Genomic DNA, 13,279 nt, shown 5'->3' with positions numbered 1-13,279 from the left:
CCCCCCCGGGGCCGGCGTACATCCAAGCAATTTTATCCCAGCCCCTTCAAGTTTCCTCTGTGACAAACAAAGTATAGCCCTTGCAACGCAACAACAGATAGCATACACATGAAACTGTTTGGCAGATATTCGAACACTTCCATATAGTCAAGGCAGGCAAAACGGAGCAATTCAGTGGTCGGGGTTTTCAACTTTTCTCTCTCTTGATATCCTCATGAATAGAAGCGAAATCCGGCGGTTAGCACCAGTGCCATAACCCAACGCCAACTTTGCCAAACCTATGTGCGCAACAACAGCAAGATAGCTAGTAATGGACAAAATGGAAAGAAAAGGAAAGAAAAAAAGAAAAAGGAAAAAAAAAAAGGCAAAGGCTAGTCGTGTCGTCTCAGACGTAGCACTGCGTAAAAGTATAACAGCTTCATGTTACGTACACCTCCCCCTCATGCTATTTTCGTAAGTGGTATAACTATCTCTCATTCATGAGCTATCGGCGAATCGGAATACCCTCGTTGGACTGCAGCGGCGCAGAGGTAAGGGATACGTTCTCTTTATGGTTGGAAGGGATGGAATCATCCCCTGTAGAGGCGTCTTCTGCACTGGTCTCACGATGCAGGAAGCTACTCTCCTTGACCGGGCTGCCCGCTTGGATGCCGGCGATGGAACCATGGTGACCGTGCTTTGGAATGCTCGCTCCATTGTTGATGGGCGACGAAAGGTGGGGGATGTTTTCGGGGACGGGGTGTTGAGAGCCAACCGCACCGGCATCAACGCCATCGCCTTTGCCAGCCTTGGACATGGCGTAGTCGCCGGAGTCGAAGTATTTGCGGTCCTTGAGGTGCTTCGCGAAGTGGTCGGATCGGGAGGGGAGTTTGCCGTATAGCCGGAAGAGGCGCTGTTCCTCAGGAGAGAGCGACTTGGGTTAAATTATCCGTTAGCAGTTGACTCCAAGTATACAGAGGGGCTCGCAGGGTAGGCCCAAGGCCTTCTGCAAGCCATGACGTCCTGTGTGACTTGGGGAAAACATCCCGCTGCGCAGGAGAGCGGGGTGATGATGAAACATGGCAGCGTCGGTCAAGAGTAGCATGACAATTGTGGGATGGCTCGACTGATGCTTACCTTGACGTCGACTTTGTTCTTCTGATGAGGGTTCATGGCGATAAATGGTGTTTATCTCGTAGAATATTCTTCTCGAGCTCGTATTGTAGGTGCGACGAAACCGTGCGGCCAGCCGTGTCCGTCAAGATTGTTGTCGAGTCAAGTGTGTTGTGGCAGCAGGCGACGCTTTCTGAATGCTACCGAGCCGCAGAAAGAGCAGTCGCAGGAGCTCGAAGAGATACCAGGATAGAGTATCGAAAAGTTCAACTTCACCTTGGGAAGTGCTTGATTTAAGGTGTTCTGGTTTCAAAAGAATTTCTCGGGATGGAGGGTCGGTGATGTGCCGAGAGAGGAGACGGTTTGGTGGTCTGTTAGTCTGCCTGGTGGTCTAGTCCGGACATGATTCGCCGGCGAGACGTACAACATGGTCAAGCGGATGTGTGGTTGGGCAGAACTTGGTTGGCATGGAGCACTCAACTCTCACCTTGGCCAGGGAAGGGAAGGCACGACTGGAGTCGACTAGTGGGTGTAGCAGGCAGAGTAACAGTGGCAGCGGGGTGGTCAGCAGCTCCATTGCATCAGTCACTCAGTAGAGTTTAGGGGACGGGCAGCAGGCTATGCCGTCATGGCACCAGACCAGACTACTTCTGGTGCCTAAAGTACATACACACATCTAGGTACCCTAGTATCCGCTCCGGAGCAAGGACCGCACCACTACAGAGGAAAGAGCATTGGACATGGGAGGTCCCCACCTCACATCGAGCCAGGCAACTTGAACACAGAGCAGCATAGCATCAGAGCAACTGCACACATCAAGCCACCCAAGCCAAACATTGAACCTCAGATACTCCCGTTCCAAATCACCAAGGTTTGGCCCTCCCACTCTCAGGCGACCACGCCATCGCGCACTTGCAGACACTACGATGCTTTTAGCCGTCAGGAAGGAGGTGCACATCGAGTCATGTTCTTGACCGAATCTTGAGGGCCTTGGGCCGGTAAGCTGCTTCATTTGCAACACTCGAAGCATGGCCGCAGTCTGCATCAGGGTATGTACAAATACTGTCTCCAATATTTCGTTCGTACCTTGATCATATTGCATGGCATGACGGACTTGACAACGGCCAGGAACCTGGCCAGGTACGAGACGCTAATACGAGACAATCAATGCTTATGCCACGGACACAGTACTGGGCAGCCTAATGGGCGGGCAATCATGCAACGCATACGTAAGTGATGCTACATACTAGCATTCGCTCTCGTACCAGTCCTTCATCATAAGCCAGCATGAGAATGTCACGCAGTCAAAACAACGCAATGCAAAATGCGAGGCTCCCTGTTAGTGAAAGTCACCACCGCCAGCTTATACCACCTCCTTCAAGCTTCTTTTCCACCTGTCCACCACTATCATCGATCCATACATTCATCATTCTTATCTCTGTATCTGCTCAATTTCGCATGTGGGGTCGGCACACGGGATCTAAGTAAGAATCAGTCCCCCCATCCAGTGACGTGGATGAGTACCCGAGGGAATGTATCAACCGACATTCGAGCCTAGGCAGCGGGAAATATTCACCTTGGTACATGCTAGATAATTGACGCACAAGCTAATATCTTGCAGTGTCCGAGAATTGGTGTTTCGCGGTGCGTTGTACTTCGCCATAGCCAACTATGCCAACGGGTCTTCATGCCGTTTACTCCGTACGCATTGTATGGCGTACAGTGACGAGTTGCGCCACAGTCAGCCCAGCTGCTTATGGTCGGACAAGGTTCATACCAATAATGGAACAGCTTCATTTGCCGGTTCGCCATCCGTCGATCAGCTTGACATTTCCCCACGAATTTACGGGATGTGTGTGATCCAGCAAAGCAGGCGGCGCCCAAACAAAAGGCTCGAGGCTGTACTACTGTAAAGATCTGGTGGATTCTGGTGTCCAGCTCCGATCTCTATCCTATCAAAGAACTAGTACTAGTGCAATCGCTCAAGGACAAGGACCTAGTTTTTACGGGGTTCTGGCTGTCGACATTGACTATCAACTATCGGCGCCCTTCGGTGGTTCTGTCAAGGCCACCAGCCGAACCAGTGTGTCGACGGTCTTCTGAGCACGCCGGGGACTTATGCAGAAGCACAAGAAGAGGCTATCATTTGTGCTGCATAGAAACAGGTAAGAAAAGGTCCTCGCGCAATGTGGCGTTGCATGGTTCATTGGACTCTGGCCACTAATGTCTGGCCGTCAATCACGACATGGCAGCACGCGACACCACGAAGTGCATGCAATTGCGACATCGGTCTGTCGGGCGGTCGAAGGATGATGGATGCGCAGTCAACGTCAATAGTTACCATGGCTTGTGACAGAATCGAGGCCACAATAATAAATTTTAGTCATGGCCTTTTCATCATATTCGAATGAAAAGCAACTCGCACGATGCAACGGGCCGTGGCAAGTTGACCAGGCCGGTCATAAAAGATGAAAGCCCGTCGTACATGACGTGCTTTTTTGTGCTTTTGCCTGCCTGCTCCAGTCTGCAGCTATTTGTTTGCTGCTGATTGTTGTTGACATGACGTTGATGCAGGAAACCGGTCATTTTGGCATTTGCAAAAATCGCAAACCCCCTCGCCCAGTCTCGCGTGCCTGACTTATTAAAACTATTCCCCTCTCGTCCTCTCGGGCTACCCCCGTGGCCCTGTGCCCATAAGCGATTCCAATATTTTTTACTACATAAATAGCCAGTTACGGTGGCCTGGTTTGGGCAAACCACTCTTTGCCATTTGGATTTCTAAGCATCTGCCAATTCTTCCATTGCGACAGTGGATTGCAGACTACGGAGCTCCACTTCGATGTCCAAGTTCTGTGCGAAGCCGGGTGGTGCCTCGAGAGACATTATTAGAGTTTTTTTTTTTCTATCCGTCCCGGCTCGTCGCTCAGGGCTTCAGACGTTGACCATCGCAATTGAATCTCAACGGCGCGGCCCTTTCTGGGGTGAGATCGTCGAGACCGGCGGACGAGATCAGAGTTCGTTCCTATGATACAAGGGCCGAGGTGATTTGGGGTGGGACACTCAATTTTGCGGGGACAAAGTGAGAATCTCATTCTAGCGCTTCCTCTTTTCAAGCCCTGGGAATCGTCAGGGCCTCGTTGCGCAGACATAACTAGAGACTCTCGGAGAAGCGTCCTTTGGACCATATCGCATTGTCACAGCCAAGGAGCCCATGCATATCACGAGGCGACGCATCCCGGAGCACACATCGCGCTCAGATCAACGTCACCCCACCATCACCTGCATCTTTCTTCAACATCGGCGCAAAAGCCCTCGCCATCTCATCTGAACATACAGCATGGGTCTTCTGTAAGTCTCCAATCGGAAACTCGGCAAGGTGGCATTGCAGCATCGGCCGCACTAACACGGGAATAACAGAGCCCTTGGGACTGCGCTGGAATGGCCCGAGGCAAAGAAGCGAGCCGACCAGGTTAGAGAATGGGGGATCAAGGTTTGTTGTCGTCCTGGCCGTATCCTCCCATAGAGCGTCGCCCTTTGCGCTGACATTTTCGGCCAGCAACTTCTCGAGATATGGAACAAGGCCAAGGGAAAGGAGAGAGATGCCATGCTATGGGGGGATGAGGTGAGATTGTCCAAATAGCACGCCACACCACCCTTTCGCTTCCCAAAGCTAACCCTCTTCAAGGTCGAGTATCTGGTCGTCACGTACAGCAAGGAGGAAGAAAAGGTGCTTCTATCTCTCAGACAGGCCCAGATTCTGGAGGCACTGGCTGCCGATAAGGAACTTGCCAAGGAAGGCTGCGTCCCGGCTTTGCTGGATGGTCCCGTGGAAAAGCCCAAGTGAGTATACAGCACTTGACATGTGCCACGATATCGTAGTTGACACTTGATTGTTTTTTTTGTCGTACAGATCCCATCCACTCCCCGTCTTCCACCCGGAGTTTGGTCGGTTCATGCTTGAAGCCACGCCGGGAAAACCATGGGGTATTGGCTTTAAGGAACTGCTTGATGTCGAGCCTGATATGAAACTCCGTCGCAAGATCGCCAAAGAGCACATGTTGTCTAAGGAGCACCCCATTACTTTGACGACTTTCCCGCAAATAGGAGTTCCCGGACAATTCACAGACCCCTATTATCCGCCGTCTGGATCAAAACTTCGGTCCCAGTTTGTTCCCGACGAAATTGCTAATCCTCATATTCGATTCCCTACCCTGGCTGCCAATATCAGATGGCGTCGTGGTCGCAAGGTGCAGGTGAATGTACCCGTATTCCACGACAAGAACACCCCGACGCCTTGGAAGGATCCGACTGTCAACTACGATCTTCACAACTGGCCTGAGGATGACGATGTGCGAAATGGTGCCGCTCCCGATGACTTCATCCACATGGACGCCATGGCATTTGGTATGGGTAGTTGTTGTCTCCAGATTACTTTCCAAGCAAAGAACATCACCGAAGGCAGACAAATGTACGACCAGCTCAGTCCACTGGGACCAATCATGCTGGCTTTGACTGCTGCTACACCAATATACAAGGGGTTTTTGGCCAATACAGATGTCCGGTGGAACCAAATCAGCCGCGCAGTTGACTGTAGAACACCCGAGGAATTAGGAGAAAAGGTATGCAATACAGCACCGGCCGCTGACGTACAGATGGCGACCAATTTTTTCCGTATAATAATCAACCGGGCTAACATTTTGCATGCAGCCACTCAAGAATGACCGGTGGAGAATACCCAAATCGCGCTATGCATCCAATTCGACTTACATCTCTACAGACCCCAGGCTCCGTCCAGAATACATGGACCCGGACCTGGTAATTGACCCTAAGATCAAGGCCAAGCTCATGGAAGGAGGAATGGATGACCTCCTCGCCACCCACTTTGCGCACCTATTCATTCGAGATCCAATCGTCGTCTTCGAGGAGGACTTGCAGGAGCTCGATCTCAACAAGACGGACCACTTTGAGAACATCCAGTCCACAAACTGGCAACATATGCGATTCAAGCCACCGCCAGCCGAAAACAACATTGGCTGGCGCGTCGAGTTCCGCCCCATGGAGATCCAAGTCACTGATTTCGAAAACGCTGCCTTCTCCGTCTTCATGGTGCTCGTCACGCGCGCCATGCTCTCCTTCGACCTTAACTTCTACATCCCCATCAAGAAAGTGGATGAGAACATGGAGCGCGCCCACGGCGTCGACGCCGTCCTAAAAGAGAGGTTCTACTTCCGCAGAAACCTCTTTCCCCTGCGTCCGTCCCGCGCCAACACGGCCTTTGGCGAGGAAAGCCGGCCTGGGTCCGCCATGCCCAGCCGCAGCGGCTCGCCAGGCCTGCCCGTTGACGATGAATACGCGGAAATGTCCATTGATGAAATCATTAATGGCTCTGCTGACGGTGGCTTCCCGGGCCTGATCCCTATCGTCGAAAGCTACCTTGACAGCGTCAACGTCGACGTCGAAACCCGTTGCCAGCTGGCAACCTACCTGTCGCTCATTAGCAAACGAGCCAGCGGCGAACTCGACACTACAGCCCGCTGGATACGGAACTTTGTCGCCGCCCACCCGCGCTACAAGCACGACAGTGTCATTGACGATGCAATTACCCACGATCTCATCGGCGCCGTCATCGCCATAGGCGAGCGTGAGAGCGCCGGCAAGAACTTTGCGGGTCTTGGGATTCACGGCCTCCCGAGGCTTTTAGGTCGTTTTAGAGGCGGCTGCGGCCAGGACCCTATGACGAATGGAGAGGATGGTGATGGCGACTTGGTTGCTCTATCGGCTGCCGTGAAAGAGAATGAACTTGAGAACGGGTCGCGGAAGAGAAAGAGCGAGTGGATAGATGGAGAAAATGAAGCCCCTGGGAGAGAATAGCGTGCTAAACCCCCTCTTTGCCCCCTCTCTTTCCACGTAGTAGGATGATAATGGGACATGATTGGCGGTGACCTGATATATTTAGCTTTATATAACTGATTTAATGCACCGTATATATATTGCACAGATGTCCAGCAGTTGATCTGCCCAGTCGCAGACTAAGATAATATCACACCAAACATAAACATGACTAGTGATTTCTTAAGAAAATCGACAGTAGTAATACTGATATCTGCTTGAAGTCGTGCCATTATACTACTTTTCTCCAGCAATACCTATCCGCATCCTCTCCCAAGTCTGTGGTGATGGGGAAAGTTTCCCCCATGCCAAGTGATACAGATCTGCCCTTCCAAGATTAGCCTCAAGCGTTCACAAGCCGGCATCTACGCCTTGTGAACCAAGGGTTTCCCGATTTGCCAGTTTGGAAGTCGACGTCAACAGACCGCAAAGAGGTGAGACGTGGGAAAACTGCACCGATACGAAGCGGTACTCGCAGCAGGCACTACAAGAAACAAGCCTGTGTATATGCCTAGCATGAGAGCAACTACTCTTTCTCAACAATCTCCCGAGCTGTCATGGATCACACAGAGCGCATCGAACCAAGGCCACCGCGATCCCAGTGCCCGCATTGTAGTGGCTGCATCTTAGAAGCACCGCGGCATCTACACTAGAGCTCTCACAATTACCGTGCTTTAGCGTATCGACTTTTTTGATAACGTCTGATCTAAAAGGACGTCAACGAGAAGCTTAAACCCGAATAATGACACGCTTTCTCCCGGAGAAAATAGGTGGCAGTTGGCTTCTAGTCTCGATAAACACAGTTTCATTATGTGACGTGTCCCCAATGTCTGGTAGTCGGGGCCGTAGGAAACCCGCATGTTCATCGCAGTCGCTGATTGCAGCAGGTGTTACGGACCGCGGAGCCAAAGCAAGATGCTCAAGCGGTGTATTGTATACCTCTGGTCTTGTAGCAACTTGCCCTACCAACTGGCAATACGCCAGCTCAAGAGCACAATGACGGGGTAGTTGTTTGGACAGCTTCGGGAGGAATTTGTCCTCCCCGAGGGTTCTCACGAGGAGACCATGCCGGTTATAACATGTGCTAGACATGGTCCATTTTGATCTCAGTAAAGAGCCAGGGAAATAGCCCCTAGTGCTACCAAGTTCAAATTTACGACTCTCTACAGGACGCAGCTCTTCCCATACCTGGCCGGGTATGTACTACCGGTATATTCTGTAGAAGGTTCGGGTTCGGGTTCGCTAGCTATTTGCCAGAACCGCGTTATTAGCATTGAACGACGTCTTTCAAAATTCTCCAAATCTTGACCGAGTTGCCTATCGAAGCTACCAAACGTAGTGGACGAAAGGGATCATCTCGGCAATGGTTACTGATGCCTGGTATATATCTAGGCGTGCAGATGTCGATTATGGAATCACATGGTACCGTGGTGTTTTTCATAGGGGAAAGGCTTGCTAACACTGCCGGCAAAGTCGGGGGATCATATCATCGGTTATATTCGCGTTGGAGGACCCAAGGCTTGGCGTAGTCTATTAGGCAGCAAGTACGGAGATGCAGTGTATTTTGACCGGCATAAATTGACACCGACGGCGACGGAACCGCTTATTCAAGTAGACAATATTTTGCCAGAACCGGGGTGATTTGCCCGGCTCATAAAGCGCTGCCTCGAGTTCAATTATGCTCTACAAAGCGGAATGGAGACCTGCGTAGCGACGGTCTGTCCAATTGACTAGATCTGCAAGCCGCTCATGGCCTTTAGAACAGCCCTCTTATTCAGGAAGCAATTCAACGCCACATGAGCTCCCCTCACGGAACGGGCCCTTTTCGACTACTATTTACTCCGTACATACACATCTTAGTATCGCTTGTAATTGCCGAAATGGGTAGTCCACTTACTAGTACTTGCCGTCTGAGATGCCCCTGCCTAGGTGGACATGCGGGCTGTGCTTCTCTCTGTCTCTCTTGAACCGTTCATGTTGGCTGGAGTGTTTGGGTGTGTAGGACAGACAGAAGACAGATGTATGTAGTTCGCCCCATCGCGGATGTAGGCTGACCTGAGCCTAGATGCCCAATCATTGCGCACCCGGCTTTGAGTTTGGTGTTCATTGATTCCACGAGTAGTGACTCGGGCAGACATGCGCTTGAGAGGCAAAATAAGGGTTGTGCAAGACATATGAGCGGCAAGAGGGGATCGAAAGCCGGCCCTTCCGCTCCACAAAGAGCTACTTTGCTTTTGCGCGGCTCCTACCATTGAGATCCGGCTGTTTTGCTTGTCCCCCGGACCACTTGGTGTTGATATGCAAGCCGGGGAAAACCAATCCACAATTCCTACTCCGTAGTCAGCCTACGGAGCACAAGATCCTAGATTCTTGTTCTCTCCGCACGGACTCAGGTGCTTGGTACTCTCCTCAGCCAAGTCCACGGCTGAGAGATTGCTTACCTATACATATGCTGCCCGCCTGGCCTTATCCCTGGTTTGTTAACCATTTGTCCCGTCATCCCACGATACAACCACGTATGTATAGTTATCTGGCAACACCTTTTGTACGAGGCGGGCCAGAGAGTGTCGGTCAGTCGTCGAACGCTTTGACTGATACTCCCTCGCCCAGAGTACGAAGGCATCCATCCATCAGGTATCACACGAAAATGGTCTGACGAGCTGAAAAATTCTGCAGCCACGCCCTCACAACCCCCCACCCCGTTTCGTTCTTTCTCCACAACTAGGATCGGCCCAGGGTGGCTGTGTGTTCGGCTGTGTGTTCGATGTGAGAGGGAGATCTGATCCACGATCGAGAGAGACGCCGCTAAACTACATTAGGACGGAAAGTGAACCTCGGTCCTTAGGACCCTTGTGCGTGCTAGTACTTGGTAAGCTATGTATTTTGTGCATGTTGGCTCCAACAGCGATAATGAACGCGGATCACACGCATGTGCACCTAGTTGATAGCTGGCTGGGTATTCTGTGCTCAGAACTCTGTATTCCGCCCTCGGCTACTTACCGGCCTGGGGAGGATTCTTTAGTAGGTCAACCGACATCGTCTTGCTGCGAGGCGAACGGTGGGCAACAATGAAGTGTTGCGGGATAGCACCAAGTGGACGTCGCTCCAGTCTGAACCGTAGATGTCGAGCCACGATCTTGCACGGAAGGCCTCAATTCCAAGGTCCAAGTTGAAGTTGATGCAGTCCACATAAAACCATGTGCTCGAGTTCCTGTCAGCTCCTGAGTATGAAACACGGAACCTTGACAAGGAAGCGGCAGCCATCCCCTTCTTTCCTTCTTTACCATCTGGTCCCCTCATCCACACATCCTGTCCCAGCAAAGCAACAAGGCAGAAGGAAGGTACGTACCTGGGTAGTCAGAACCCTTCCCTCTCTTCCCCTCTTCTCCCGCACGCGGCACGGCATTTTCGTCACAGAGGCGTTGGAATTTAAATACTCAATCTCTTGAGTCCTTCCGGAGGTCTTCCGTACTGCCGGTATAAGACAAGCCCGTCGCATCCAGCCATTATCTGAGTCGATCTCACTTCCCATGTGCGTATTCCGTACAAACACCCCGTCGCCGAAACACGCCGTTCATTTTCGCCTGGCTTGCCGCCACACCCCATGATCCCTTGTCAGAACTCTCTGGAAGCCAAGCTACTTCAAATGTCAAAGGGTCTGGTACTAGTTAGTAGTATGTGTCTTGCCATCGGCCTACTATTAATCGCAATGCCTGGATTCAGCAGCACCATTCGCTCTGCACTTACCATTTGATGAATCATGTCATAACTCCGGCGTTTGCATATGGCCATCAACTCACTGTGGACGAGGATGCTGCATGTTATGTGGACTTGCTACTTCAAATCAATTCCATGCAACGCGCTCGAGTCCGATCATGGTTCGGAATGAATATTACAAGACTAACCCGATATTTGGCAAAAGAAGTAACCTGCCTGACAGTTGTCTAAGCCCTTGACAGGACATCGGCTACTCGCTGCCGTTCAAAAGGCAACGAAGATCGTCCCGTTTCGATCGCCGACGAAAGGACTTCATGAGGGTTGATGGTTAATAATTGGTTATCTACCTACCTACGTAGGTAGGTAGAGGGTTTGAATTCCCGCCCCTCACAGTCATGGCTGAGACACGAGAAGCCACAAAACAAGAAAGGAGGGACTGCGGAACTACGCAATCTAGCACACTACGAGTACCATCTTTGAACAAGCCTGAGAATTCGTTCTCATTCTTTCCTTAGCATGATGGGATAACCACCCCATTCCTATCAACTGACGGGTTGGCGGAGCAAGGTCATTCATCATCCTTGACGTTTTACCGATTCAACGGGCCATTTTCGAATTCAACGTCTCACCTGCCCGAAGCCGAACATCTAAACCCCGAGACCAGATGGAGAGGTGAGAATCCCGAGCCAAAACATGTCCGAGACCTCGAATTACACGGCTCCAGACCTAGATCTGGCTAATTATCCTTTTCTCGCATCAAATGTGTCTTAAGACTAAAAAGCGGCAGCACTCGCCATTTTCGTTAACAATTTTTGACCAATAAAACCTCTACACCAGAATGTCGAATTTATTGTTCTTAAATTGACAGTAATTCCCAGGCCAACTGACAATAACACTGACCAAAACCGCGGCATGGAAGCAGTACAAAACCAATAGTCCTGTAGCAATGGAAACTATATACTTTCAAGCACCCCAGGCGCACGAGATTTTCCGCATGGCCATATAATAGATGTAAAGAGGGCTAATGGAAAAGCTATGCCCCAGATCCGTACCACAAGAGCCATCTGGCGCATGGACATGCCCAAATGAACTGGCCAAACACCGACGCTACGCGAGACGGGTACCCCCTTTTTAGGTTTCGCTGTGTGTCACCGACACAGGTGCCATCGTTGAGGACAAATGATGATCTTGTCCTTCAAGGGGCCTTGTACGACACTCATACAGGGCAAGAGATCTCCGATACTAGACAAGATATGCCTGCTTGCATGCATGTTTCTGATATACCTCACTGAGGAGGTCTCAAAAACAGGGTTTGACTGCGCTCGCTTCGGATTTGTGATGTCTCTGAAAACGTAGATTATCATCCACTAATCAGCACACGTTCAAAACCAACACGGTTCAGGCAATTGAGTTTGATGGCAAAAGCTGCAACAGCCATTCAAATTTGAACACACATCAGCATGAATGAACTTTACAGTTGTTTCAAACTTAAGGCGGTTTGACATGCCATACATGAAGCTGGGCTTGTGAGACTATAACCACATGCCTACATGCTTACAAAGATGCTCAAAGCCGTGCCATTCCATTGAAGGAACACAGGATCTCTCACCGACATGACACGGCCATTTTATCCGAGCAACATTGAGATCTACACCCACCTGCACTATTCACTCCAAGGTACCTGAAAATGACACGATATTTTGGAGCTTCGGTCAACTACCAGCCCATGTTCTCGACGACCAACAGGCACTCAATCGTGGACCCCTGTTCTCGCAGCCCATCGGCCAGGGAGGCATCGGTTGACGGCATGCCGGCCTGTCTGGTACGGCCGATGGTTCAAGAGCCACGGCGCAAGGCATCCTTCATGTCGGACTTGACTATGTATGAAGAATAAGTCTTAACGCTGATGAGAGGTGTAACATGTGCGACATGTTATACTATGCTCGTATGGCGTGCAGCCAGAATGCATGTTGTTGCGGCCCCTCACATCAGGGCTGCTGTGACTCTGCCAGCCATGCGACGCGTAAGATGTGACAAGTCTCTCTTTGCAAACTTCTGTTACTTGCATCAATCACGACATGCCCGTCGCCCATTGCCTTCTATCTAACCCCGGCAGAACAGTGTCTGTTCAGGGTGCAAACAAACCAGGGCTCACTGAGTACAGAACACGGAGTACTTGGACACAACTTGGCCAGAACCAGACAATCCAGGCTACGTCGTCCACATTATGCACAACTGCTGCACGTCATGCATGGCCCGTCGGCGGAAGACAAGAGCAGAAACGCTCCATCCGGACATCGGCGACCTGGAATCGGGATAATGACAACCAGCCGCACATTCTGGTTATTAAAAGCAGCCAACATCAACACATGATCTTGTTAGGATCCCGAGGCTCCACCTCGAGGAATCTTGGGATTGAATTTCGAGGATAGCCACATCTCGGTCGAAGGGAGGGCATTTGATATAGTCAGGGGCCAGGGCTTCCTTGGTCCTCGTCCTGATGCCCGTTGTCTGACTCTTTTGGGTCCTTGATCGCCGTAGTCCAAGAACACAAAGCAGACGCAGCTAACCTCGTACAGAA

General features: G+C 51.0%; 2 protein-coding genes across 2 annotated transcripts; one reads left to right on the top strand and one right to left on the bottom strand.

The window, feature by feature from the left end:
• Positions 1-484: 484 nt before the first annotated feature.
• MAA_05599 (Endosulphine) lies at positions 485-1,152 on the bottom strand (the record flags this gene model as incomplete). Its single annotated transcript, XM_007823597.1, has 2 exons — positions 485-913; positions 1,117-1,152. The coding sequence occupies 2 exons, from the start codon at positions 1,150-1,152 to the stop codon at positions 485-487; spliced, it is 465 nt and encodes a 154-aa protein (XP_007821788.1).
• A 3,277-nt stretch (positions 1,153-4,429) lies between these two features.
• On the top strand, positions 4,430-6,963 carry MAA_05600 (glutamate-cysteine ligase; the record flags this gene model as incomplete). The annotated part of the gene is made up of 6 exons (XM_007823598.1): positions 4,430-4,440; positions 4,510-4,582; positions 4,649-4,714; positions 4,778-4,932; positions 5,003-5,711; positions 5,800-6,963. 6 exons carry the CDS (start codon positions 4,430-4,432, stop codon positions 6,961-6,963), a joined length of 2,178 nt encoding a protein of 725 aa, XP_007821789.1.
• Between the last annotated feature and the right edge of the window lie 6,316 nt (positions 6,964-13,279).

Source organism: Metarhizium robertsii, assembly GCF_000187425.2.
Source record: "Metarhizium robertsii ARSEF 23 chromosome Unknown MAA_Scf_2, whole genome shotgun sequence".
Classification (NCBI taxonomy): Eukaryota; Fungi; Ascomycota; class Sordariomycetes; order Hypocreales; family Clavicipitaceae; genus Metarhizium; species Metarhizium robertsii.
The sequence above is the reverse complement of the archived record's forward strand: the minus strand, read 5'-3'. Positions and strand labels throughout refer to the sequence as shown.